General features: G+C 40.7%; 1 protein-coding gene across 2 annotated transcripts; it reads left to right on the top strand.

Annotated features, from left to right (window-relative positions):
* Positions 1-932: 932 nt before the first annotated feature.
* On the top strand, positions 933-24,739 carry LOC124628744 (NACHT, LRR and PYD domains-containing protein 12). 2 transcript variants are annotated; one of them, XM_053684227.1, is made up of 13 exons: positions 933-1,029; positions 4,895-5,037; positions 5,848-5,964; positions 6,251-6,367; positions 7,419-7,469; positions 7,711-9,492; positions 9,868-10,062; positions 11,584-11,757; positions 13,156-13,329; positions 14,890-15,063; positions 17,421-17,594; positions 22,705-22,878; positions 23,765-24,739. In XM_053684227.1, the coding sequence occupies exons 2-13, from the start codon at positions 4,985-4,987 to the stop codon at positions 23,769-23,771; spliced, it is 3,192 nt and encodes a 1,063-aa protein (XP_053540202.1). In that variant the 5' UTR covers positions 933-1,029; positions 4,895-4,984; the 3' UTR covers positions 23,772-24,739. The 2 variants fall into 2 exon arrangements, with proteins under 2 accessions (XP_053540202.1, XP_053540203.1); XM_053684228.1 differs by lacking the exons at positions 933-1,029; positions 14,890-15,063.
* The last annotated feature ends 790 nt before the right edge of the window (positions 24,740-25,529 follow it).

Here is a 25,529-nt window from a genome sequence, read left to right on the forward strand (position 1 = left end):
TTTCTTTTTAACGTTCTGCTGAATTCTGTTTAATTTACAGCTACAGTACTTTTGACTCTCTATCGCCATCTCTGTTTGAAACATAACTCTGCAAGTAACTTGCAATTTTATTATTATTATTGTTATTTATTTTTTATTTTTTTTACATGGGTTGTGCTTTGGCACTGCTCTTCCGTGTGGATGAATCTGATGGTTTGAGTTATAGTTATCAGAATTGCCTGGTCTGCATATATTACGTGACTTTGGGCTTCTTTTTTTCTGTAGTTGCTTGAAAAAATCATGAGTTGCGGTTTTCGGTTGATTTGGGGCTTGTTTTAAAAACATGGCTGCTTATTAGGAAAATCTGACAAGTGACTCTATTCATTCATTCATTCATTCATTCATTCATTCATTCATTCATTTATTTATTTATTTATTTATTTATGTTCTCTATTTTCCCCAATGCATTGACACTGTCTGATCACAGCCTCACAATAATAGCTGTAGTGCATTTCGCCCTCCCACAATTATTACAGGTTATAACAAACAAACAAAAAACCAAGCATAACATACTCGTATATTCTAATAGTAGTTCTGATTCTAATGTAATCTCCATCTCTCTTCACATTCAGCTCGCAGGTGATCAGAGATGAGTGGATCCTGCCTGTCCTCCCTATAAGCCATGTGATGTTTTTTCTTTAAGTAAATTCTGTTGTTGCTTTTCATACTGCGTGGTTTTAGTTTAATATTTTACAGGCTCATTTATTGTGTCTGTTTTACACTGAGATCGTAACAGGCTAAATATTTATTTTCGTTTTAGCACGGGCTCTGTCGCGTTCCCTTTTTCACTGCATTCTCTCCACAGTTCGAGGTACCTTGGTTTTTAAATGAGCCACATCACTGGTAGTGAATCACTTAAAAAGTGAAAGAGTTTCTCAGCGTCCGTTTTGTTGCTGTTGGAAAAGCAAAAAAAAAAAACCAAACAAACAAACTCAGCACCAGGCAGAAATGGTGACATTAATGTCACACAACATGGACTGTTGACTAAACGTGAGTTATTTCTTTAACATAAACGACTTTATATTTTATTGTCCTCGTGTAAAAACAGGAGTAAGAGAACCAGGTCCGGACTGGACTTCGGGAGGAGGACCACTGCCCTGCTGTTTGTTTGTTTAGTAACACACATTTTATATATAAGTTTCTCTCTTTGATTAACATTCAGTGTTTGGGGAATTTAGATTTATTAGTGTGGAACAAACATAATGTGTTTTCAGATCTGGCTTCTACGGAAAAGTCCATGATTATTTATTTTTTTCTGAGCTGTTATCTCCAGATCACAACTTAGTTTTCTTGTGATGTCCCTACAAAATGTTCTCTTTAACATTTATTTTACTTTTCAGTTCCACGCAGCCATCATCAAAATAGTGGGACAGTACAGAGGGGACGTGGTGGTGAAAAAAATATGATATAGGAGGAATCTTTATATTTTCATGCTTTTGGGTTTGGTTCTCTCTTTGTACAAACAGTACTTCCGGTTTAATTTCTCTCTGGCAGCAGGGCAGTGGTTCAGACATGCCACGTCCACAGTGGAGCGGTTCGTAGAGTTTTATTTTGATCTTGGACTCCAATATAAAGAAATAAAGGCAGTGGTTAGTTGAAGGTTTTCACAGTGCAGTTAAGCAGCAGCTCATCCTGAATTCTCGGTTATTATCCGCACGTCCTTTTTAGTTGCGCGGCTTTTAGACACTTAGCGGTAACAGCACCGAAAGCGGAAAACGAGCTCCTACACAACCAAAACAACATCACTTTAAATACACAACAATCATTTTAAATAAATAAGAAACAAAACCAACACACAAGAGGGTTCATTTTTATATTTATGCTTTTACATTTAAAAAATGGGCAAAATCGATCAAGTTTAAAGAGATGCTATAAAGCATTAAGACAAATAAAAATAATTTTTTACTAAAAACATGATTTAAGAAACTTTATTATCCATCCATCCATCCATCCATCTTCTATACTGCTTATCCTTCAGGGTCACGGGGAACCTGGAGCCTATCCCAGGGAGCATGGGGCACAAGGCGGGGTACACCCTGGACAGGGTGCAAATCCATCGCAGGGCACAATCTCACACACACATACACATTCACACACCCATCCATACACTATGGACACTTTGGACATGCAAATCAGCCTACCAGGTACTCTAAAAGATGCATTTTTCCACATAGAAATATTGCCCTCTCACAGGAAGTTCCTGGGGTTTGCTTTTGGAGGCAATGCGTACCAATATCGGGTTCTTTCCTTCAGGCTAGCTTTATCCCCTTACACCTTCACAAAGTGCATGGATGTTATTCTGGTTCCATTGTGACTCCAGGACATCCGTGTACTAAACTACCTGGACTACTGGTTAATTCTAGCATGGTCCAGGGAACTGGCGATTCAACATTGAGATGTTGTTCTCAACCACATGAAGAGCTTGGGGTTCAGGTTGAACCTCAAGAAAAGTATGCTTTCTCCAGTGCAGTGGACAACTTTTCTAGAGGTTATAAGGATTTTACTACGTTGAGGGCGTTTCTATCCCCAACATGCATAGGGTCTATTATATCAAAATTTGCCTATTACCCTAAGACAATTAATAAACAGATACATACGTTAACCAGTTGAAGGACAAAAGTAAGACACCAGGCCCATGAGTGAGGAGAGGCAAGGGTCCAAATTTATTGTTGCATGAGATCACACAGTTGAGACATCCTTAGGATGATCTAAAAAACCAGAGCTGATGCTCTTCTATTTTACAGTTTTCTTAGGGTCGGGATGACCCAGACATCAATATGTTTAGAGTTAGCTGTCCCGGAACACCATTACGTTCATCAATTGGCACTGCTGAGCGACCCTTATCACGCAGGTGCAGTTCCGGCTCCAAAATATATTTTGTCTTGTTCCACTCTTTTTAAAAATAACTTGATCTTGTCTGTGTCGCTTCATGACTGGATTTTCGTCGAGAAAGGACACTTTCAAACACATCATCTCTACATTATGAGTAAATTTTATGTTTGCTCTACATTTCTTTTTTTTTTCTTTTTTATAGTGCTTGCATGTACATTACCCTATAATAGTTTTTCATGAAACAGAATATGAAACAGATTAATTTCTGTTTGCTGCATACACACCAGGCCTCTGTTTGTGTGTGTGTCTCTCTTAGTTGACCTTCTGCCTGCATGCAGACGTCGTCCACCTACGCTCTGAGGCCTACCGCACTAATCAAATACATGTATTGTTATCCCCCTGCGCCTTGCTTATCTGTGTGTTGTGTCTTAGGTGAACATCCGTTCTTACAGTCCACCAGCCCAGTGAATTCTCAATAAGATTACATATTACTCATACTAGGTCTCCCTCGTGTTTATTTCATGCATATTTTATATACAACAGGTCAATCCTATCAACATTGAGCAAGATAATGCTGGATCTCGGCATCCCCTCCTGTTAAGGCGTATGGTAGCAGCCAACGTCATACCGTTGGGCCTATTGCACAGGATCCTATTGTACAGGATTCCGCTGCAGTGGTGGCTGAAAATTCGGGGGGTTTCATCCAAGGACGATACCTCTGTGAGTAATCTGTGTCACGCGGTGATGCCTACGTGCTCTGAGAATTTGGAGGTGTCCCGGGTTTCTAACCTTGGGTCACACTCTAGGACTATTTCCTTTTCGCAAGACGGTAATGACACATACCTCCCTCACGGGCTGGGGCACGGTCTTAGACGGCAGTCCAGCTCATTGTCTCTGGAGCGGCACTCATCTGGAGTGGCATATAAATCACCTAGAATTGCGGCCCGTGTTTCTAGCATCATGTGTTAGTTGTGACAGATAACACAGCGGTGGTTCTTGCAAATAATTCTTCTCTGGGCGGAAGGAAAAGTTTGTCAGTGACTACAATGTATATTCTAGGCAACTGGAATGTGGGGGCAGACATCCTGTTGAGGCAGGGGCTGATGCTCAGGAATTGGAGGCTCCATCCACAAATGGCGGAGTCCATATGGCAGAGGTTTGGCCACATGGAAGTGGATGTGTTCACGTCCGAGGGGACAACGTATTGCCCGCTGTGGTTTGCCCTCACTCCTCCCACACCATTGGGGCTGGACGTCATGGTGCACACATGGCCAAGGTCACATATGTACATTTTCCCAGTGATCGCTCTGCTCCCACAAGCTCTAGAGAGAGTTCGCCAAGTCTGTCTATGTCGGCTGCTAGTAGCACCTTATTAGCCAGCTCGAATATGGTTCTTGGAGATAACATCCCTGCTGGAGGGCACTCCTTGGGAGATTAACATCCGCAGGGATCTACTGTCTCAAGCCAGAGGGCTGATTTATCACCCTTGGCCGGAACTATGGAAACTGTGGACCTGGCCCCTGCGGGGCACCAGCTCATAGATTCTGGACTTGCAATTGAGGTTGTAGAGTCCATGTTGAACACTAGAGCACCATCCACGAGGAAGTTGTATGCGCTCAAGTGGCGACTTTTTGTCTTATGTTGTGAGGAATGTCAGCTAGACCCACTGAACAATAGCTACAGTCTGCACAATAGCTACAGTCCTGGAACTTTTACAAGGACTTTTCGCAGCAGGGTTGACTCCTTCTACATCACGGTCTATGTGGCCACCATTTTGGCCAACCACTCCCCTATCGATGGAGCCTCTGTGGAGCAGCATCCTCTAACCTCGAGGTTTATGCAGGGTGTCAGGCAGTTGAGGCCCATCTGCAGACCATGCATACCTCCCTACACACACACACACACACACACACACACACACACACACACAAGATTTTGTTTTAGGAGCAACATTTTCTTTAGTTGAGAGATGTGAAAGATTTTTCCCCCAACTTTGCCTGTGTGTTTGTTTTGTGTTTTCTAGGAGGGTAAGTAATTCCAGCAGAAGCGATCAGCATCTTCAGGACTCAGCTGTGTGTCCACGAGCTGTCTGTGTATACACTGATATTCAAACATGGAGACCCCTGACCTGGACACAGATGATGTGACTCCACCCTCAAAAAAACAGTAAGCTACCATGTCCTAGTATTTTAGTCATTAAATGTTCATATCTGAAATATGTAGTATATATGAAAATAATAATTGAACAAATATTTATATTAAGCAGGAAAACGTAGCAGTCATCACTTGAAAAAACCGCTAGATTCTGTTGATTGTAAGTAAAATGATGTCCCTATGAAAATTAAGCATACAGTCGAACAATAAAGAGGCATGAGACAATACACTAAAGTCACAATACGTGACATATCCCTATACAGGCTTCAGAAGACGTTATTGACGAGACGGTGTTTACACAAATCAAACCACTGCAGTATTAGTACAATAGGGGCGTTAAACTCAAATTCAGCCTGAGCCACTTCAGCATTTTTGTGAGACCCTGAAGGGCCATGATCAAAGTTTATACATTTTTTCCTTACATTTATCATTTATTATATAAGGTGCAATTTGTCCCTTATTATTAACATCTTGATCTTTTTCAGTGAAGCTGTCATAAAGCTATTTCATGGCACCATTATTAATGTACAAAGATTGTTTTCAAGAAAAAAACACAGACGCAGGCCAAATGAAACAAGGCTGTGGACTATTAAGTAAGCATGCTTCGAGGCAGTTAGGTTCCCACTCGTAAACTTCCTGCTCTGTATGCTACGACCTCTGCTGCTGCTGCCTAGTGTGTAAGGAGAGGTAGAGGTCATAACGAATATTAAACTGAAATATCACAATATAAGATCTGATACAAAAATTTCTCACCTGTATTCTGTATCCTGATTATTGAGACAATGAAAATCTGTCTCATGCCCACTCTATAATGTTGTACAGTAAACACCAGAGAAAGAGATCAGACTCACCGGAACCCAGCTGTGTCTCCATGAAGAGTGATGCGTCTATGCATTCTCCTCTGTACTTTAAAAATGGAAACCCCTCGTCTGGACACAGGTAACATCTCATAGTTCTCATAGTTAAAGTCACTGCAGAGAGAAAGGCTGTGTTACACTTTCTTTTATGCAGTCCAGGGTCATTAGCATTCTGATATTTATCGGATTATGCTGAATGTATTTTGATGTGACAATAAAAGTAATAGTAACCGCTAACAAAATAATTAAAACAACCAATAAAGACTGTGCATTCTACTGTTCATTATTAGAGCAAATTAACTCAAATTAACAAGTCAGTCAAAAATTGTAAAGGAAGTATATAAAGAACTTTCTATAATGTTGTACAGTAAACTACAGAGAAAGAGATCAGACTCACCGGAACGCAGCTGTGTCTCCATGAAGAGTGACGCGTCTATGGATTCTCCTAAGAACTTTAGAGATAGAGACTCCTCATCTGCACACAGGTAACATCTCATAGTTCTCATAGTTAAAGTCACAGTTATTAGCTGTGCTATACAATCATTAGCAGCTATTTTGATTTATATTTTAGTTTCTTGGTCTTTAGTGATACTACAGAACTTTATGATTCAAAATGTCTTACAGGTAATGTCTTAAATGCTAAAGCAAGAAATGCTAATATAACCAAAACAAACTGTAGGAAACAATATGTAATGACACTAAAACTACTGCTACTACTACTAATAATAATAATAATAATAAGAAGAAGAAGAAGTAGAATAATATTATGTGGAGTCACATGGGCCAGGAATTGAACTGCCATCCGTACGATTAGTGGACAACCGGCGCTACCACCTGAGCCACAGCCACTAATAATAATAATAATAATAATAATAATCATCATCATCATCATCATCATCATCATCACCATCATCACCACCACGATGGTTGCTTGGATGTGTCTCCATGAAGAGTGATGTGTCTGAGTATTTCTGTAAAATATAATAGAAAATGGAGACTCTTTATATGAACACAGGCACTGATTATTTACATATTTTTATACCTGTGAACCTTTCTAGCAGGTTTTTATAATAATAATTATCTGTATTTGCATTTAGGACACATTATCTGTTCATTCTGAATGATGTCCTCATGTACTGTTAAAACCATAATGACCATATACAGTCCCCTCCACAAGTATTGGAACAGCGAGGCCAATTCTTGCACTTTTGCTATACACTGAAGACATTTGGGTTGGAGATAAAAGATGAATGAGACAATAGACCAGAATTTCAGCTTTCATTTCCTGCATGTTCTAAGTTATTTAACACATCTAGATGTAAATAATAGAAAAACAAAATCTTGAAAACCTACAATTAAAATGGGTACATTTTTTCTCCAGGTCCGCAATGTTGGTGATGTTGTATTTAGCACTGTGTTTTCTAAATATTAATGCCCTTACTACAATTATTTTACTAGAATTAGGGCTAAAGTTTAGACTACAGTGTTAAAGTGGTGAAAGTTATTGTCTTTAACAGCTACAGTTTTTATTCCCAGTGTTCTACAGAAGTCAGGAGACAGAAGAGAAAAGAACATCACAGCTACAGGGTAAGATCAAACCCAACATCATGACTGTGACACTGACGCGCTGGTATTATAAACATCTCTGCTGTTATTTCCTGTAGAGTGATTAGATTATAGAAAACATTCCGTAGAATAAGGCAAATACACAGTGAGAACATCATAAAGAATAGTTATCTGTGGTAACCAGTCCGAAAAAAATGTGATCTTAAACTCTAATAATTAGACCCTATGTCTCACCATGTCTTTTTACTTCACCCTGTCACAGACACGACCCAGAACCTGCTGCTGTAAATGAATTCCAGAAAATGTTCAAATTAAATCTGATGAAGAAATTTCAGTGTTTAAACGGAGTGATGATAAACCTGGAAAACCGAACACTAGTGAATGAGATCTACACAGAGCTGTACATCACAGAGGGAGACAGTGGAGACGTCAATAAAGAACATGAGGTGAGACAGATCGAGGCAGTATCCAGAAGAACAACAACAGAGGAAACACCAATCAAATGCAATGACATCTTTAAGGCGTTACCTGATCAAGATGAACCCATCAGAACTGTGCTGACAAAGGGAGTCTCTGGCATTGGAAAAACAGTTTCTGTGCAGAAGTTCATTCTGGACTGGGCTGAAGGGAAAGCAAATCAGGATGTCCACCTCATTTTTCCACTTCCTTTCAGAGAGCTGAATTTGATGAAGGACCAGAAACTGAGTCTGATGGATCTCCTTCGTGTCTGTTTTAAGGAGACAAAAGAAACAGAAATGTTCAGTTTGGAAAAGGTTCTGTTCATTTTTGATGGATTGGATGAGTATCGTTTTCCTCTGGATTTCCAGAACACAGAGAGAGTGTGTGATGTAACTGAATCAGCATCAGTGCTTGTGCTGCTGATAAACCTGATCAAAGGGAATCTGCTTCCCTCTGCTCTCATCTGGATCACCTCCCGACCAGCAGCAGCTGATCAAATCCCCTCTGAGTGTGTCCATCGAGTCACAGAGGTACGAGGGTTCAATGACCCACAGAAGGAGGAGTACTTCAGGAAGAGGATCAGTGATCAGAGCCTGGCCAATAACATCATCACACACCTGAAGTCATTAAGAAGCCTCTACATCATGTGCCACATCCCAGTCTTCTGCTGGATTTCAACCACTGTTCTAGAGAGAATGTTGGATGAAGCAGAGAATGGAGAGATCCCCAAGACTCTGACTCAAATGTACACACATTTCCTCATCATTCAGACAAACATCATAAGAGAAAAGTACTCAAAGAAGCAGGAGAGTGGTGAAGAAATGCTTCTCAAACTGGGACGACTGGCTTTTCAGCAGCTGAAGAAAGGCAACCTGATCTTCTACGAGGAAGACCTGAGAGGGTGTGGCATTGATGTGAGAGAAGCAGCCGTGTACTCAGGTGTGTGTACACAGATCTTCAGAGAAGAGTTTGGACTTCACCAGAGTAAAGTGTACTGCTTTGTTCATCTGAGCATTCAGGAGCATCTCGCAGCTCTGTATGTGCACCTGACATTCATGATGAAAAAGAGAAATGTTCTTAAACAGTCCTCTGACCAGTTGACTGAAGAAATTACAATCTCAGCTGTCCACAAGAGTGCTGTAAATCAGGCCTTAAAGATTCAGACTGGACATCTGGATCTTTTCCTCCGCTTTCTTCTGGGTCTCTCACTGGAGTCCATTCAGAAACTCTTACATGCCTTAGTAACACATACAGGAAGTAGCTCCCAGACAGAACAGAGGAACACAGCACAGTACATTAAGATGAAGATTAATGAAGATCTTCCTACAGAGAAATCCATCAATCTGTTCCACTGTCTGAATGAACTGGGGGACAATTCTCTAGTGGAAGAAATCCAACGCTACCTGAAATCTGGAACACAAAGTGAACTCTCTTCTTCACAGTGGTCTGCTCTGGTGTTTGTCTTACTGACATCAGCAGAGGAACTGGAGGAATTTGACCAGAGTAAATATATCTCTACAGATAAAATAAGAGAGGAGATTCTTGTGAAGGTGATGCCTGTGATTGCAGCATCCAGAAAAGCAATGTAAGTAAATCTGAATAGAACTGTTCTACTGTTACAGTGTTAAGAGAACAAATCAAATGTCTTAGCTGTTCAGATGAATCTAACTCTTCATGACATTTTAGACTTTTTCTTTTCTCCTCCTATGAACATTTAAGATCAGACTCTTGCTTTCCCATTTGGTGTCCCGGATCTTATACTCCATGTTTATACAATGTGTGTGATGATGTACGCAGCTGAAAACTCCCACCAAGCCGAATCTGAACAGCTCTGACTGTGTGGGACTTTTGTCTAACTGATGTTTGTGCTTTTGAAACTGAGAAGTTGCAGTGAAAGGTTTTGAGGACTTTTTTTGATAATTTGCATTACTGTTAGTTTATTATCTATTATTTCCTTCAGTATCAGGTGTGGTACAATTCAAGAACGTGGTTGGTCAGCTCTGGCCTCAGTGCTCAGCTCAGAAACCTCCAATCTGAGAGAACTGCATCTGACTGTGGATACACTGGATCTGACTGGGAGTAATCTAGGAGACTCAGGAGTGAAGCGTCTCTCTGCTTTACTGGAGAATCCTCAGTGTAAAGTAAAAAATCTGAAGTAAGATCATCTCTCTGAGAGACACAGTACCTCACTAAAAGCTGCAGTTAATAGTTGTGTGCAGTTCTGTTTTTTCAGTTAAATCAGTACAACATACAGAACAAATATATTAGTCATTAAACACATCACTTGTGCAATAATAATAATAATTAAATGCACTTAGATATGTGTATAAAATACATTTAAACAGAGAATAAAAAAAAAAAACCTGACTCATTACTTTTAGCATAAACTATCAATAGTTTTACACCATAATTGCTCAGTAGGGATGCACCGAAATGGAAATTCTTGGCCAAAATTGAATATAATGAAAAACTTGTCAGAATACCGAACACGTTTTTTCACGTTTTTTTTCCATTTATTTTGCCATTTTTCTCCCCATTGCATAAATTAAATAGTCAAAATGTGCTTTTTACTATTTTGTCTTGCTTTTCAAAGAAAGAAATCTATTACAAAAACTACAATTTCAAAATATTTATTTAACACTGAACATTTTTTTTTTAAATTCCAGCAGGCATAGGCTATCAACAGGCCACAATATAACTTTAAATAAATAAATTAGTTAAATAAAAATATTTTGATGTGGTCATCTTTGAGCCCCCCTTGAATAGCCGATGTTAGGCCTGTAACTGACTGCTGAAAGAATGTAACACTCTGTAGCCTACAACTAAAAAGTGCATTAAAAATGCATTGACGAGTGCAAAAAATGGTTCTATTCGGTTATATACGGTTCAGGTCCCTGTACACCTCGCGGAGTATTATAGTAGATATAGTATAGTTAGATACGTTGTTAATGTTATGTTCCTTGATAGATTTAGTTAGTTTAAACTATAGATTAGTTCATTTAGTCCCCGCTGGTTTTTCCGCTCCCAGTCCATAGTACTAGTTCATGTTTCTTGTTTTTGTTGTGACCCTGTTTTCTGTGACTGCGACTTTGTTTCCTGCTTTGCCCTGTTTATGCCTGTTTGCCGATAGCCCGACCCTTTGCCTTTTTTTGCCAAAAGTTTTTTTGGTTTACGATTTGGATTTGTCTGCCTGCACTTAAATAAATACGTCTTTATCTGCTTCCGTACTCTACCCCCTTATGTCTCACAAAGTGACAGAAACATGCTCCGGAACAGGATCAAAACAAACTCACGTGTCCACAGTAAACATCCAAAGAGCACATAGCTCGTGCACGTAGCTCGTGCATGCACGCGCCCCCTCATCGAGGTCGTGACATTCACGCATCTCACTCTGGTTGCTAGGCTATTTGGTCATCAAACACGTCATTGTTCGGTCAAATTTATTCTGCCTTTTCACTTATTTGGCCGAACACCGAAAATGCTTTTTTTTGAAATTTTCAGCCGAATAATTCCGGTTGCCGAACATTCAGTGCATCCCTATTGGTCAGTATTAATAATATCTTGTGATTAGGCAAAAGAAGGAAGACAGTCCAACATAAGACACATCATCTTTACAGTAAGTTTTAAACCAAAATGAAAATGTGTTAATGAAGAGTGTGTCATTGTGTCTCTGCAGGTTGCAGTGTTGTCGTGTCTCAGATGAAGGCTGTACTGCTCTGGCGTCAGCTCTGAGATCAAACCCCTCACACCTGAGAGAACTGTATCTGTCTGGGAATAATCTAGGAGACTCAGGAGTGAAGTGTCTCTCTGCTGTACTGGAGAATCCTCACTGTAAACTGGAGATACTGAAGTAAGATCATCTCTCTGAGAGTCACATGACCTGCTCCTCAGTAAGACACATTCTCTAATAGTGAGACTGAAACAGAGGTTTTAGGTTCATCATCAATGTCCTGAGGAAGAAGATTGTTTCTTTTCACTGCACACTGATGATCTGTCACAGAGTCTTTGGGTCAGATGTACGTATGTGAGAAGCTGCAGCACAAAACGTGACTTGATGCGACTGCAATGTGTCTAAAATTACTGTGAAATTTACTACAACACTGTAACTAATGACACAAACTGCAGCTCAGACACAAACTAAATACACTGTGTGTGATGCAGGGTTTAAAAGCAGCAGGGAAATGGTGCAAATGATCTCAAAATAAAGAATTTTTAAATTCAAATGAGAACTTAATGTCATAGAACAGAAACGGTACAAAAAAAAATGTAAATCAAACATTGGTTTTTAAATAAAAATGAGTTTAGACCTATCAACGCCCAAAGTACTATTTTAATGACTTTGGGGGTCATTTTTGATCTTTTAGTAAAGTTGTGTGTAAATGTTTGCGTGTGTAAATGTTTGCGTGAGTCAAACCCAACTCGAATTTTCCACCGGATTTACAAAAGGCTCTGAAACTCTGATTTTCTTCGTACTCGTTTTAATGATTAGTTTTATTTGTCTTTATTTATGGGTTTGTATTGGCTCACATTTAAAATATTTTTAAATAAATGTCAACAATATAAAACATCTGGTTTTCACAAATTTTCTCAGTGGTGCTCTTAGTCCCTGATCTAGTGAACTAGCATGAGGATGTGTTTTTGATAGAAACTCCAAAGCACTTCTATAAGTCACTCTGGATAAAGGGGTCTGCTAAACACTGTAAACATGTTTAAAATAAGCAGTTTAAACTCAACAGAATATTCCAGATATACAATTGCAGTAATCCATGCAAATTATGAGTTAAGGCAAAATTATAATGGTTAAGTCTATGGGTTACTGATCAGAAGGTTGGGCCCTTGAGCAAGGCCCTTAACCCTATCTGCTCCAGGGGAACTGTATCATGGCTGATCCTGCGCTCTGACCCAAACTTCCTAACAAGCTGGGAAATGTGAAGAAAAGAATTTCACTGTGCTGTAATGTATATGTGACAAAGAAAGGTTTCTTCTTATGTATAAATGTACATACACTCCGGAGCACGAGTAGAATACGAATTAAGAGGATTTTCATGAAAATTTCTTGTGTAAACGCTCGAACAAAAGATTTACACACAAACCCGTTCATATCCAGTTTTATAAATGAGGCACATTGTTAATTAGAATAAACAGATGATATTAAATCCTCATGTCATTCTGAATAATAAAATCCCACACATCATCTTTAATGTAATGAAAATGTGTTGATGAAGAGTGTGTCATTGTGTCTCTGCAGGTTGGAGTGTCGTGGTGTCTCAGATGAAGGCTGTGCTGCTCTGACTTCAGCTCTGAGATCAAACCCCTCACACCTGAGAGAACTGGATCTGTCTGGGAATAAACTAGGAGACTCAGGAGTGAAGTGTCTCTCTGCTGGACTGGAGAATCCTCACTGTAAACTGGAGATACTGAAGTAAGATCATCTCTCTGAGAGTCACATGACCTGCTCCTCAGTAAGACACATTCTCTAATAGTGAGACTGGAGCAGAGGTTTTAGGTTCATCATCAATGTCCTGAGGAGGAAGATTGTTTCTTTTCACTGCACACTGATGATCTGTCACAGAGTCTTTGGGTCAGATGTACGTATGCGAGAAGCTGCAGCACAAAACGTGACTTGTTGCGACTGCAGTGTGTCTAAAATTACTGTGAAATTTACTACAACGTTGTAACTAATCACACAAACTGCAGCTCAGACACAAACTAAATACACTGTGTGTGATGCAGGGTTTAAAAGCAGCAGGGAAATGGTGCAAATAATCTCAAAATAAAGAATTTTTAAATTAAAATGAGAAGTTAATGTCTTAGAACAGAAACAGTAAAAAAAAAAAAAATGTAAATCAAACATTGGTTTTTAAATAAAAATGAGTCACTATGAAAAGGGTTGCCAGATCTGCTTTACAGAAGCAGCCTAATGGACTTCACTATAAATTTATCAGTCTCACACTTACTTACTTTTTTCCCTCTGGGGAACACAGGCCACTGACGACCTTCCACCATCCTTCACAGTTCTTCACTAACCTCTCCAGTTGTTTTCACTCCTTTAGACCTATCAACACCCAAAGTATTATTTTAATGACTTTGGGGGTCATTTTTCGATCTTTTAGTAAAGTTGTGTGTAAATGTTTTCGTGAGTCAAACCCAACTCGAATTTTCCACCGGATTTACAAAAGTCTCTGAAACTCTGATTTTCTTCGTACTCGCTTTAATGATTAGTTTTATTTGTCTTAATTCATGGGTTTGTATTGGCTCACTTTTTCAAATATTTTTAAATAACTGTCAATAATATAAAACATCTGATATTCACAAATTTTCTCAGTGGTGCTCTTAGTCCCTGATCTAGTGAACTAGCATGAGGATGTGTTTTTGATAGAAACTCCAAAGCACTTCTATAAGTCACTCTGGATAAAGGGGTCTGATAAACGCTGTAAACATGTTTAAAATAAGCAATTTAATCTCAACAGAATATTCCAGATATACAATTGCAGTAATCCATGCAAATTATGAGTTAAGGCAAAATTATAATGGTTAAGTCTATGGGTTACTGATCAGAAGGTTGGGCCCTTGAGCAAGGCCCTTAACCCTATCTGCTCCAGGGGCGCTGTATCATGGCTGATCCTGCACTCTGACCCCATCTTCCTAACAAGCTGGGAAATGTGAAGAAAAGAATTTCACTGTGCTGTAATGTATATGCGACAAATAAATGTTTCTTCTTAAGTATAAATGTACACACACTCAGGAGCACGAGTAGAATAAGAATTAAGAGGATTTTCATGAAAATTTCTTGTGTAAACGCTCGTACAAACGATTTACACACAAACCCGTTCATATCCAGTTTTATAAATGAGGCACATTGTTAATTAGAATAAACAGATGATATTAAATCCTCATGTCATTCTGAATAATAAAATCCCACACGTCATCTTTAATGTAATGAAAATGTGTTGATGAAGAGTGTGTCATTGTGTCTCTGCAGGTTGTATGATTGTGATATCTCAGATGAAGGCTGTGCTGCTCTGACTTCAGCTCTGAGATCAAACCCCTCACACCTGAGAGAACTGGAGCTGTCTAGGAATAAACTCGGAGACTCAGGAATGAAGTGTCTCTCTGCTGTACTGGAGAATCCTCACTGTAAACTGGAGATACTGAGGTAAGATCATCTCTCTGAGAGTCACATGACCTGCTCCTCAGTAAGACACATTCTCTAATAGTGAGACTGAAGCAGAGGTTTTAGGTTCATCATCAATGTCCTGAGGAGGAAGATTGTTTCTTTTCACTGCACACTGATGATCTGTCACAGAGTCTTTGGGTCAGATGTACGTATGTGAGAAGCTGCAGCACAAAATGTGACGTGATGCGACTGAAATGTGTCTAAAATTACTGTGAAATTTACTACAACACTGTAACTAATCACACAAACTGCAGCTCAGACACAAACTAAATACACTGTGTGTGATGCAGGGTTTAAAAGCAGCAGGGAAATGGTGCAAATAATCTCAAAATAAAGAATTTTTAAATTAAAATGAGAAGTTAATGTCTTAGAACAGAAACAGTAAAAAAAAAAAATGTAAATTAAACATTGGTTTTTAAATAAAAATGAGTCACTATGAAAAGGGTTGCCAGATCTGCTTTACAGAAGCAGCCTAATGGACTTCACTATAAATTGATCAGTCTCACACTTACTTACTTTTTTCTCTCTGGGGAACACAGGCCACTGATGACCTTCCACCATCTTTCACAGTTGTTCTCTAACCTCTCCAGTTGTTTTCACTGCTTTAGACCTATCAACGCCCAAAGTATTATCTTAATGACTTTGGAGGTCACTTATTGATCTTTTAGCAAAGTTGTGTGTAAATGTTTGCGTGAGTCAAACCCAACTCGAATTTTCCACCGGATTTACAAAAGTCTCTGAAACTCTGATTTTCTTCGTACTCGTTTTAATGATTAGTTTTATTTGTTTTAATTTAATTTTATTTGGTTTAATTTAATTGTTTTAATTTGTTTGGGGTCGTTATCATGCTGGAATACTGCACACTGATCATGCTCTGCTTCAGTATGTCACAGTACATGTTGGCATGGTTCCCTCAATGAACTGTAGCTCCCCAGTGTCGGCAACACTTATGCAGCCCCAGACCATGACACTCCCACCACCATGCTTGACTGTAGGCAAGACACACTTGTCTTTGTACTCCTCACCTGGTTGCCGCCACACACGCTTGACACCATCTGAACCAAATAAGTTTATCTTGGTCTCATCAGTCCACAGGACATGGTTCCAGTAATCCATGTCCTTAGCCTGCTTGTCTTCAGCAAACTGTTTGTGGGATTTCTTGTGCATCATCTTTAGAAGAGGCTTCCTTCTGGGACGACAGCCGTGCAGACCAATTTGATGCAGTGTGTGGCGTATGGTCTGAGCACTGACAGGCTGACCCCCCACCCCTCCAACCTGTGCAGCATTGCTGGCAGCACTCATATGTCTATTTCCCAAAGACAACCTCTGGATATGACGCTGAGCACGTGCACTCAACTTCTTTGATCGACCACGATGAGGCCTGTTCTGAGTAGAACCTGTCCTGTTAAACCGCCGTATGGTCTTGGCCACCATGCTGCAGCTCAGTGTCGGGGTCATGGCAATCTTCTTATAGCCTAGGCCATCTTTATGTAGAGCAACAATTCTTTTTTTCAGATCCTCAGAGAGTTCTTTGCCATGAAGTGCCATGTTGAACTTCCAGTGACTAGTAAGTATGAGGGAGTGTGAGAGCGATGACACCAAATTTAACACACCTGCTCCCCATTCACATCTGAGACCTTGTAATACTAACAAGTCACATGACACCAGGGAGGGAACATGGCTAACTGGGCCCAATTTGGACATTTTCACTTAGGGGTGTACTCACTTTGGTTGCCAGCGGATTATGAAATTAATGGCTGTGTGTTGAGTTATTTGTTATTTGTTATATGTGATAAATAAAGGTTTCTTATGTATAAATGTACACACACTCAGGAGCACGAGCAGAATACGAATGAACAGGATTTTTCATATTGTGTAAAAGAACAATTTCTTGTGTACAAACCCGTTCGTAAAAGAGGCACATTGTTAATTAGAATGGTAAATGGCGCACTTGTATAGCGAGTTTATCCAAAGCGCTTTACACTGTGTCTCATTCATCCATTCACACACACACCAATGGTAGCAGAGTTGCCATGCAAGGCGCTAACTTGCCATCTGAACTTGGGGTTCAGCTAACTGAACTTGGGGTTCAGTGTCCTGCCCAAGGACACTTTGGCATGTGGAGTCATGTGGGCCGGGATTCAAGCCAACAACCCTACGATTAGTGGACAACCCTCTCTACCAACTGAGCCACAGCCGCTCCATATATATAAACGCTCAATATAATAAACGGATTATATTAAATCCTCATGTCATTCTAAATAATAAAATCTCACACATCATCTTTAAAGTAATGAAAATGTGTTGATGAAGAGTGTGTCATTGTGTCACTGCAGGTTGTGGGATTGTGATATCTCAGGTGAAGGCTGTGCTGCTCTGGCTTCTGCTCTGAGATCAAACCCCTCACACCTGAGAGAACTGGATCTGTCTTGGAATAATCTAGGAGACTCAGGAGTGAAGTGTCTCTCTGCTGTACTGGAGAATCCTCACTGTAAACTGGAGATACTGAAGTAAGATCATCTCTCTGAGAGTCACATGACCTGCTCCTCAGTAAGACACATTCTCTAATAGTGAGACTGAAACAGAGGTTTTAGGTTCATCATCAATGTCCTGAGGAGGAAGATTCTTTCTTTTCACTGCACACTGATGATCTGTCACAGAGTCTTTGGGTCAGATGTATGTATGTGAGAAGCTGCAGCACAAAACGTGACTTGATGCGACTGCAATGTGTCTAAAATTACTGTGAAATTTACTACAACATTGTAACTAATCACACAAACTGCAGCTCAGACACAAACTTAATACACTGTGTGTGATGCAGGGTGAAATTATTCCAGTAGAAATTTTGTACTGTTAGTGAGGATTCTTTCTTTAGTATGTGTCTAGCTGCTATGAACAGGGTTGCCAGATCTGTGTTACAGAAGCAGCTTTAAACTTATGTAGTTTTCCTCAGTAGTGAAAACACACACAATATGGACTAAAATGCATCAAAACTAGGGCTGCAACTAACGATTATTTTCATAATCGATTAGTTGACCAATTATTTTCTGATTAATCGAATAGGGGCGGGGCAAACTTTCAGTGACATTTTTTGGGGTTTACTTAAAATATTACCCACAAACTGAGTCTTACAAATATAAACTTAACAGACTAAAACTTTACACAACTGTTTGTCCAAAACAGAAAAGAACCCAGTGCACACACACACACACACACACACACACACACACACACACACACCAGAATATATATTAATTTAGGACTGTAGTTTAATTTGGTTCTTTTTGTACATCCATAAAAAGTAATGCATAAATATACTAAAATAAATAAATATATATATATATATATATATATATATATATATATATATATATATATATATATATATATATATATATATATATAATATATATAATATATATATATATATGTGTGTGTGTGTGTGTGTGAATATATATACAATTTTATAATATTTATGCATTACTTTTCATGCATGCACAAAAAGCACCAAATTAAACCACAGTCCTAAATTAATAATAAAAACTTACTTTCACTGCCCCTTGTGGTTTCTCTCTGGGGAGTGTATGCGAGACAGGGCGTCAGCTTTTGCGTTCTTTGTTCCGGGCCGATAGGACAGAGTAAACTGGAACCGAGAGAAGAACAAGGACCCGTGGGCCTGGTGGGACGTGAGATGCTTGGCAGTTCTCAGATACTCTAAATTCTTGTGGTCGGTGTAGATAATAAATGGATGTGCAGCTCCCTCCGGCCAGTGTCTCCACTCCTCTAGGGCTAACTTAACCGCCAGAAGTTCTCGGTTCCCTACGTCATAGTTGCGTTCAGCGGATGACAGCTTCTGAGAAAAGAATGCTACGGGGTGCAACTTTGGATTGTCTCTGAATCTTTTAGACAGGATGGCCACCGCTCCCGCCTCAGACGCATCAACCTCTATGATGAACAGCCTGGGGGGATCTGGGTGCCTGAAGATGTGGGCTGTGGTAAAGGCCCGCTTAAGTTTCTCTAGAGCCTCCTGGGCGCTTGGGTTCCAGAGGAGTCGCCGAGGTTTACCTCTCAGGAGGGATGTCAGGAGTTGTGCCACCTTACTGAAATCCCGGATAAATCGTCGATAAAAATTTGCAAAGCCAAGAAAACGTCGCAAGTCCCTCACAGTTCAAGGAGTGGGCCATTCCACAACCGCTTGAGTTTTGCGCTGGTCCATGCTGACTCCCTTCGGGCTGATGATATAACCGAGAAATGAGACTGTGTGTTGTTGGAACTCACACTTCTCGGCTTTCACATAAAGCTGGTATCGCAATAGACGACACAAGATCTGCCGGACATGTTCAACGTGTTCCTCTAGGGACGTCGAATATAACAAAATGTCGTCGATATACGTGATGACGAACCTCCCCATCATGTCCCTCAGGATGTCATTTATTAAGTTCTGGAACACGGAGGGAGCGTTAGCAAGCCCATACGGCATGACCAAGTATTCATAGTGCCCGGAGGTAGTACTGAAGGCGGTTTTCCACTCGTACCCCTCCCTAATGCGGATCAGATTGTACGCACTACGCAAGTCCAGCTTTGTAAAAATGGTCGCGGACCATAGCTGTTCCAGGGCTGAGGGAACGAGAGGCAGGGGATATTTGTATTTCACTGTCACCTTGTTGAGCCCCCGATAATCTATACATGGACGGAGGCCCCCTCCTTTCTTCTCCACAAATAAGAAGCCGGCCAACGGGGGAGACATGGAGGGTCGAATGTACCCTTGCTGGAGAGCCTCCTGGATGTATTCCTCTATGGCCCGCTGTTTCGCTTGAGAGAGCAGGTACACATGGCCCCGAGGTGGACTGGCCCTGGGTAGGATGTCGATGGCACAGTCGTAGGGTCGGTGAGGTGGAAGGTTACTGGCACTCTCCTTACTGAACACCTCCTGGAGATCACTATATTAAGGGGGGATATTAACCGGGACATGGGACAGGGGGCTCTCTACCATCGTCGTGGCCACAGAGACTGTAGGGCCCCTCAGACAATTGTGTACGCAATACGGGGACCACTGGGTAATTTGTTGGTCCGCCCAAGAGATTTGGGGGCTGTGCCGTGCTAACCAGGGTAGGCCGAGAATGACGGGATGTCTGGTGGAAACAGTAAGGTATAAAACGATAGTTTCAGGGTGGAGGGTGCTGACTTGGATGTTAATGGGCCACGTGCTGTGGGATATCACAGTGGATTGCAGTTCTCGAGGTTGGAGCAGGGGACGTACAGGGAGGCCAAGCTTCTGCGCAATCCTCTCATCTATAAAGTTTTCGGCCACTCTGGAGTCAACTAACGCTGAAAGAACAAAAGATTGGCATGAGTGTACTAGCAATATAGATAACAAATGTCTGAACAGAATAACACTGGTTTAGACTCACCCGGCGATGCAGAGGTTGGCTGTCCTTACTCCTTTCGGTCGCTCGAGGCCTCTTGTGGGGGCACTGACGAATGACGTGGGTGTCCTCGCCACAATAGAAGCACTGCGATTCGCACCGGCGTCTCTCCCTCTCCTCCTCACGAGTCCGGGCACGCCCCAGCTGCATGAGTTTGGCTGGCGGAACCAGCTCTGTAGGAGTGGATGACCCGGTGTGTAAAGGTTGGTACGGCGGAGACGGTCCAGCTGTATAGCTAGCTCTATGAGCTCAGCGAGTGACATCTGTTCACCCCGACAGGCTAATTTTTGCACCAATTCCGGGTTCAGCCCCTAGGGCGTAATCCACCGCAACACGTGAGCCCTGTTTGATCCGCAGGAGCTCCTGGCCGGTCTCCCACCCATCGGGGGAATGATCAAAAGCTTGCCGGAAACGAGAGAGGAGCTAGCGAGGGTCTGACACCACCTCCTCGCTCCCATTCCGCCGTAGCCCATGCCAGAGCACGTCCGGTGAGCAACTACATGAAATGAGTCAGCTTACGGGCCTCTGGTATGTCCGGGTAACAGTCAAAGAACAGGGTGCACTGTAATAGGAAGCCTTTACAGCGCTCCGGCTCCCCAGCATATCTCTCTGGTGTAGGCAGCGGTGGTTGGTGCGCTGCCGATGTGACCAGAATGTGCGCAGCTGGCACAACTTGACCTGAAAACGCTGGAGCGGTCTGAAATGGACGCATAGCTGTGGACGCATAGACAGAAAAGTGGCAGCATTCAGATGGGAGACTTTCTTTAGTAAGTGCAATATCTGGTCCTGCTGCATCACGATCGCGCGATTCTGTTCATAAAACCTGCGTTGCCACTCGGGGGTGTCCGCTGCATCCATAGTGGTCGAAGTAATCTGTAACGTTACCTGCTGGAGACAAGAACGGATGGGCAGGGTGGTGTGTACAGACGCAACACAGGTAACAGGCAAAGTCAGGCGATCAGGCGAACAATCCAAATAGGACAGGGCAGGGAATCATAATCATAAATAACAGGCAGGAAAGTCCAAGTACCAGGAAAATCTAGACGAAAGCTAAAGGCTTGGTAACACAACTAAGTCACGGGAACTGAGTGTTTACTTCACGAGGGCGCGAAGGTTAACGAGGCCTTTTATAACTTATCAGCCGCACAGGTGTTGGTGAACTTGAGCGTGGGCATGGCTGGGAAGTGTAGTCCTTGTCCGCCATGTTTGTAAGCGGCGGCGCCATCTGAGTATTGTTGCCACGAGTTCGCCGTGGTATAACATCTACACTGCGAGTGATCAGCAATGCGGCCTCATTATTACACATCACTTCCATTATAATAAACGACAGGATTTACGCTGCAAGAGCACAAATACAGCATATAATGACAATTAACTTAAATTAAACTAAAGCTTCTAAGCAGCTTGCACCAGTTTTCCCCTGCCCCTTACACACAGTGGAGCATTTTGGAAATAAATATAACTTTGTGCTCGTGCAGCACTGTTTGATCTCTGCGGTTAATATAAAATGCCCCCTATTCTCTGTGACTTGGTGTGTGCTAATGCTAGCGTATGTATGACGTCATGCGCCGTTGACTAGGAAGCGGCTTATACTTCCGGTTAGTAAAAAAACCAGCTAGTGTTCTATTTGAGACGATATTACCTTTCTAAAATCCACACACTAGACGGTAGAGTACATAGTGCATAGTGTAAGTGTATTGTACTTCATTTGGGACACAACTTTAGTATTTACTCTCCGAGGCGTGTTTTCGGAACAGAAGTAACGTAGTGAGTAAATCTCCCCCGTGCCGCACAGACCAACTAATTCATAATGAGAGATTTTTTAAATGATTTCACTTTGATAATAATAAAATAGGATCTAGTGTTCTTCCAAGTCAATGGAATGTGTGTAAAATAACAGACAAACACATTTTGCATAAATAAAACAGTCAGACTCGTTCTTGTCAGTACTGAATAAACCATTTAAACATTCACAGTATCTCTCTGTGTCTGTCTTTCTCTCACACACACACACACACACACACACACACACACACACACACACACACACACACACACACACACACACACACACACACACACACACACACACACACACACACACACACACACACCCCCCACATTTCAAGATACACAATGTATGTCTTGATGTTCATAAACTGAGAGAGTGAAGAGTGTCATTGTGTCTCTGCAGGCTGTGGAATTGTGATATCTCAGATGAAGGTTGTGCTGCTCTGGCTTCAGCTCTGAGATCAAACCCCTCACACCTCAGAGAACTAGTGCTGTATGAGAATAAATTAGGAGACTCAGGAGTGAAGTGTCTCTCTGCTCTGAAGAATGATGAACATTACCAACTACAGACACTGAGGTGAGTAACGATATTTTTTAGGTAAAAACTGAAACAAAAGAAAAGACTGATTAGCATTATTTTGTACATTAGTATTAGTTTGTACATTTCATTTTAGTTGCAGTAAATATCAGATTATCGGATACTGGGTTCAAATTTCACTATATTTGATTTAATCAGACTTTTTCTAACAATTAGCTTTAGTGGTGTTTGGTATTGATTTAAAATTGATGTGAAAGCAGAAGACAGGGAGTCAGACAGAGTCTACAAAATGTCAGCACTGAGTGCATGAGAGTGATTGTAGATGAACACCTCGTCTCCTTGTGACACCCTGCTATCTCTGACTTCATACTGCTGCTTTTGTCTGAATCAGATGATCTCGGCTTCTCCCTGTTTCTGATCGGCAGCAGATTTTCTTCTCCACTCTCATAAAAGCGAATTAAAATCATCATCTTTTATGCCACACTGCTACAAATATTTTATTTAAGGAGTCACTTGACTCTGACACTCCTTCCAGCACTCCACCTCCACACCGTGTCTTCTGTCATTCCTGTAAAGTTCCCCTCCGCTTGTTCTTAACGTCTGCACTTAAATACACGTGTAGAACAAGAGATAAAACACACAGCAGTGATCACTGTTTTAAAAATAAAGCTCTACAGCCTGTGATTGTGTAAGAGCAGTGATGTGATGGTAAATATCTGCTCATGTTCCTGTTAGATCTTGTGGAAGTTCTCATCTGTTCTAGCTAAATGTTCTAACAAGTGTATTCTATAAGAATGAAGGAATGTTGAATGATTATGAACAGGAGATGATAATGTTTTCTTTGCAGCAGAGATGATTACATGCTGTTGATCATGAAGTACCACAGTCTAGATTTTGGTTATTAATTCAGATATCTGTCTTTTAGGTTTTAATAGACTACACACACTGCACTGAGAAGAACGACCTGTGATCCCTGGACAAAATTTCCTCAATCCCAATGAAAACCTGAGGGATTATTTGGAACAGCAGGTGAAAAACCACACGAACGAAGCGAAACGAAGTGAAGCGCTGTGAATACTTTCCGGATGCGCTGTAACTGGAGACAATATTTTAGTACTCCACGTAGATCATAAACCAGTGAATTGTGTTGACCTATATAGCTTCAGTCAATCAATACATTCAAAATCAGTACTCATGTTTTACATCTAGTGGCTAATTAGCAGTGGCTAATTTTCCTTTTGGCAGAGTATTCTAGAAAAGGGTGTCTGTTGTGATTTGGATCATTGGGTCATGTGGCGTTATAATCATCTAAAATGCCTTTGTACACTTCTGAGTTCATGATACCAACAATAAACACAAGTTCACCAACACCACTGTAGAAAAAACAACCCCAGGCAGTTCAGTGCTTTATCGTACCCTCAGTGTAGTTTGGCTGGGATTCTTCTCCTGGCTTTCTCTACACAAACACTGGACTATCAGATCCATGCAAGTGCAGTTTGGATTCATCTGAGAATAAGACAGTTCTCCACAAGCTATGCACTTTCTGTTGGACATTGCACTGTTTTATTATTCTTGAGAATGATGAATGATTTCTGCCACATTACTCTTCCCCTGTGCCCATGTTCTGACGATAAACCCCTCCAAATTCTCTCACTACTAAAATTCAGCACATAAACATACTAAAACTGTTGTTACTTTGTGCAGCGTGATGTATAATAGGATATGCAAGTGAAATGTTACTCCCCCCTGTGCAGCATGGCAGTTTAAGTAGCCCAGGTCGGAGCACCAGCTGTTGCAGTTGTAGCTATTAAAGAAGCTATCATATGATCTCTGTAAGTGCCGTCATGAGTATTATGTCACCGTGTCAATTAAGGTACATTTTTTTATATATATATATATATATATATATATATATATATATATATATATATATATATATATATATATATATATATATATATATATATATATAAAGAGCTAACGGATCTCATATGCTTCCCAAATTGAGGTTGTAATATGTTTGTTGTTCTTAGGGTTCTTTTAATAATAATTATTTTTTTTTTTATTTTGCATGTGTCTAATGCCCACGTGGGAGGGAAGGTCCCTCCCCTTTTCGCTGTATTGGTATTAATTGTGTTCCTTTGCTTTATTGTGCTGGCATAACTTTTTACTATCTGTAATCAGTTTGAGTTTTGGGTTATCTCTGTGCTTTTGTGACAGTAAGTGTTTTTGGGGGGGTTTGTGTGGGGTTTTTTTTCTCTTTCTGTATAGTTGGTGCTGTTGTACAAGCCTGCCCTTCATACAGGAAGTCTCAGTCCTACTATGACGATTATTGTTCATTCCTTCTTGTATTTTTTCATTCAACCAATGACTGATTGTGTTGGTTTCTGGTTTTAAATAATTCTTGGCCTTTATATATTTTTATATATATATATATATATATATATATATTTTAATAAAAAATATTTTTGTATGGAAACCCATGGCTCTTGCCTTTTCTAAGTGGATTATAGTTGTGTGCCTTTATTTGGGTTGTTTTCCCCGCTTCCTCAGGGTGACGTAGTCATTACCAGTGAGTCACTTGCTACATACATTTCAATGCAGCATTCACGTGACAGTGGAGGGTGTGGTCAAGCTGTGACGGAGATGTGGACTGGGGTTCTACAAGTCATTTCACTCTGTCAGTGCTG

Source organism: Ictalurus punctatus, chromosome 12, assembly GCF_001660625.3.
Source record: "Ictalurus punctatus breed USDA103 chromosome 12, Coco_2.0, whole genome shotgun sequence".
Lineage (NCBI taxonomy): Eukaryota > Metazoa > Chordata > Actinopteri > Siluriformes > Ictaluridae > Ictalurus > Ictalurus punctatus.

Excerpts from the sequence above, each read along its gene's own strand:
- LOC124628744 (XM_053684227.1), top strand. The coding sequence starts at position 4,985 with ATGGAGACCCCTGACCTGGACACAGATGATGTGACTCCACCCTCAAAA. Across the intron at positions 6,368-7,418 it reads GACTCCTCATCTGCACACAG|TGTTCTACAGAAGTCAGGAG; the intron begins GTAACATCTCAT and ends TTTTATTCCCAG. Across the intron at positions 15,064-17,420 it reads TGTAAACTGGAGATACTGAG|GTTGTGGGATTGTGATATCT; the intron begins GTAAGATCATCT and ends GTGTCACTGCAG.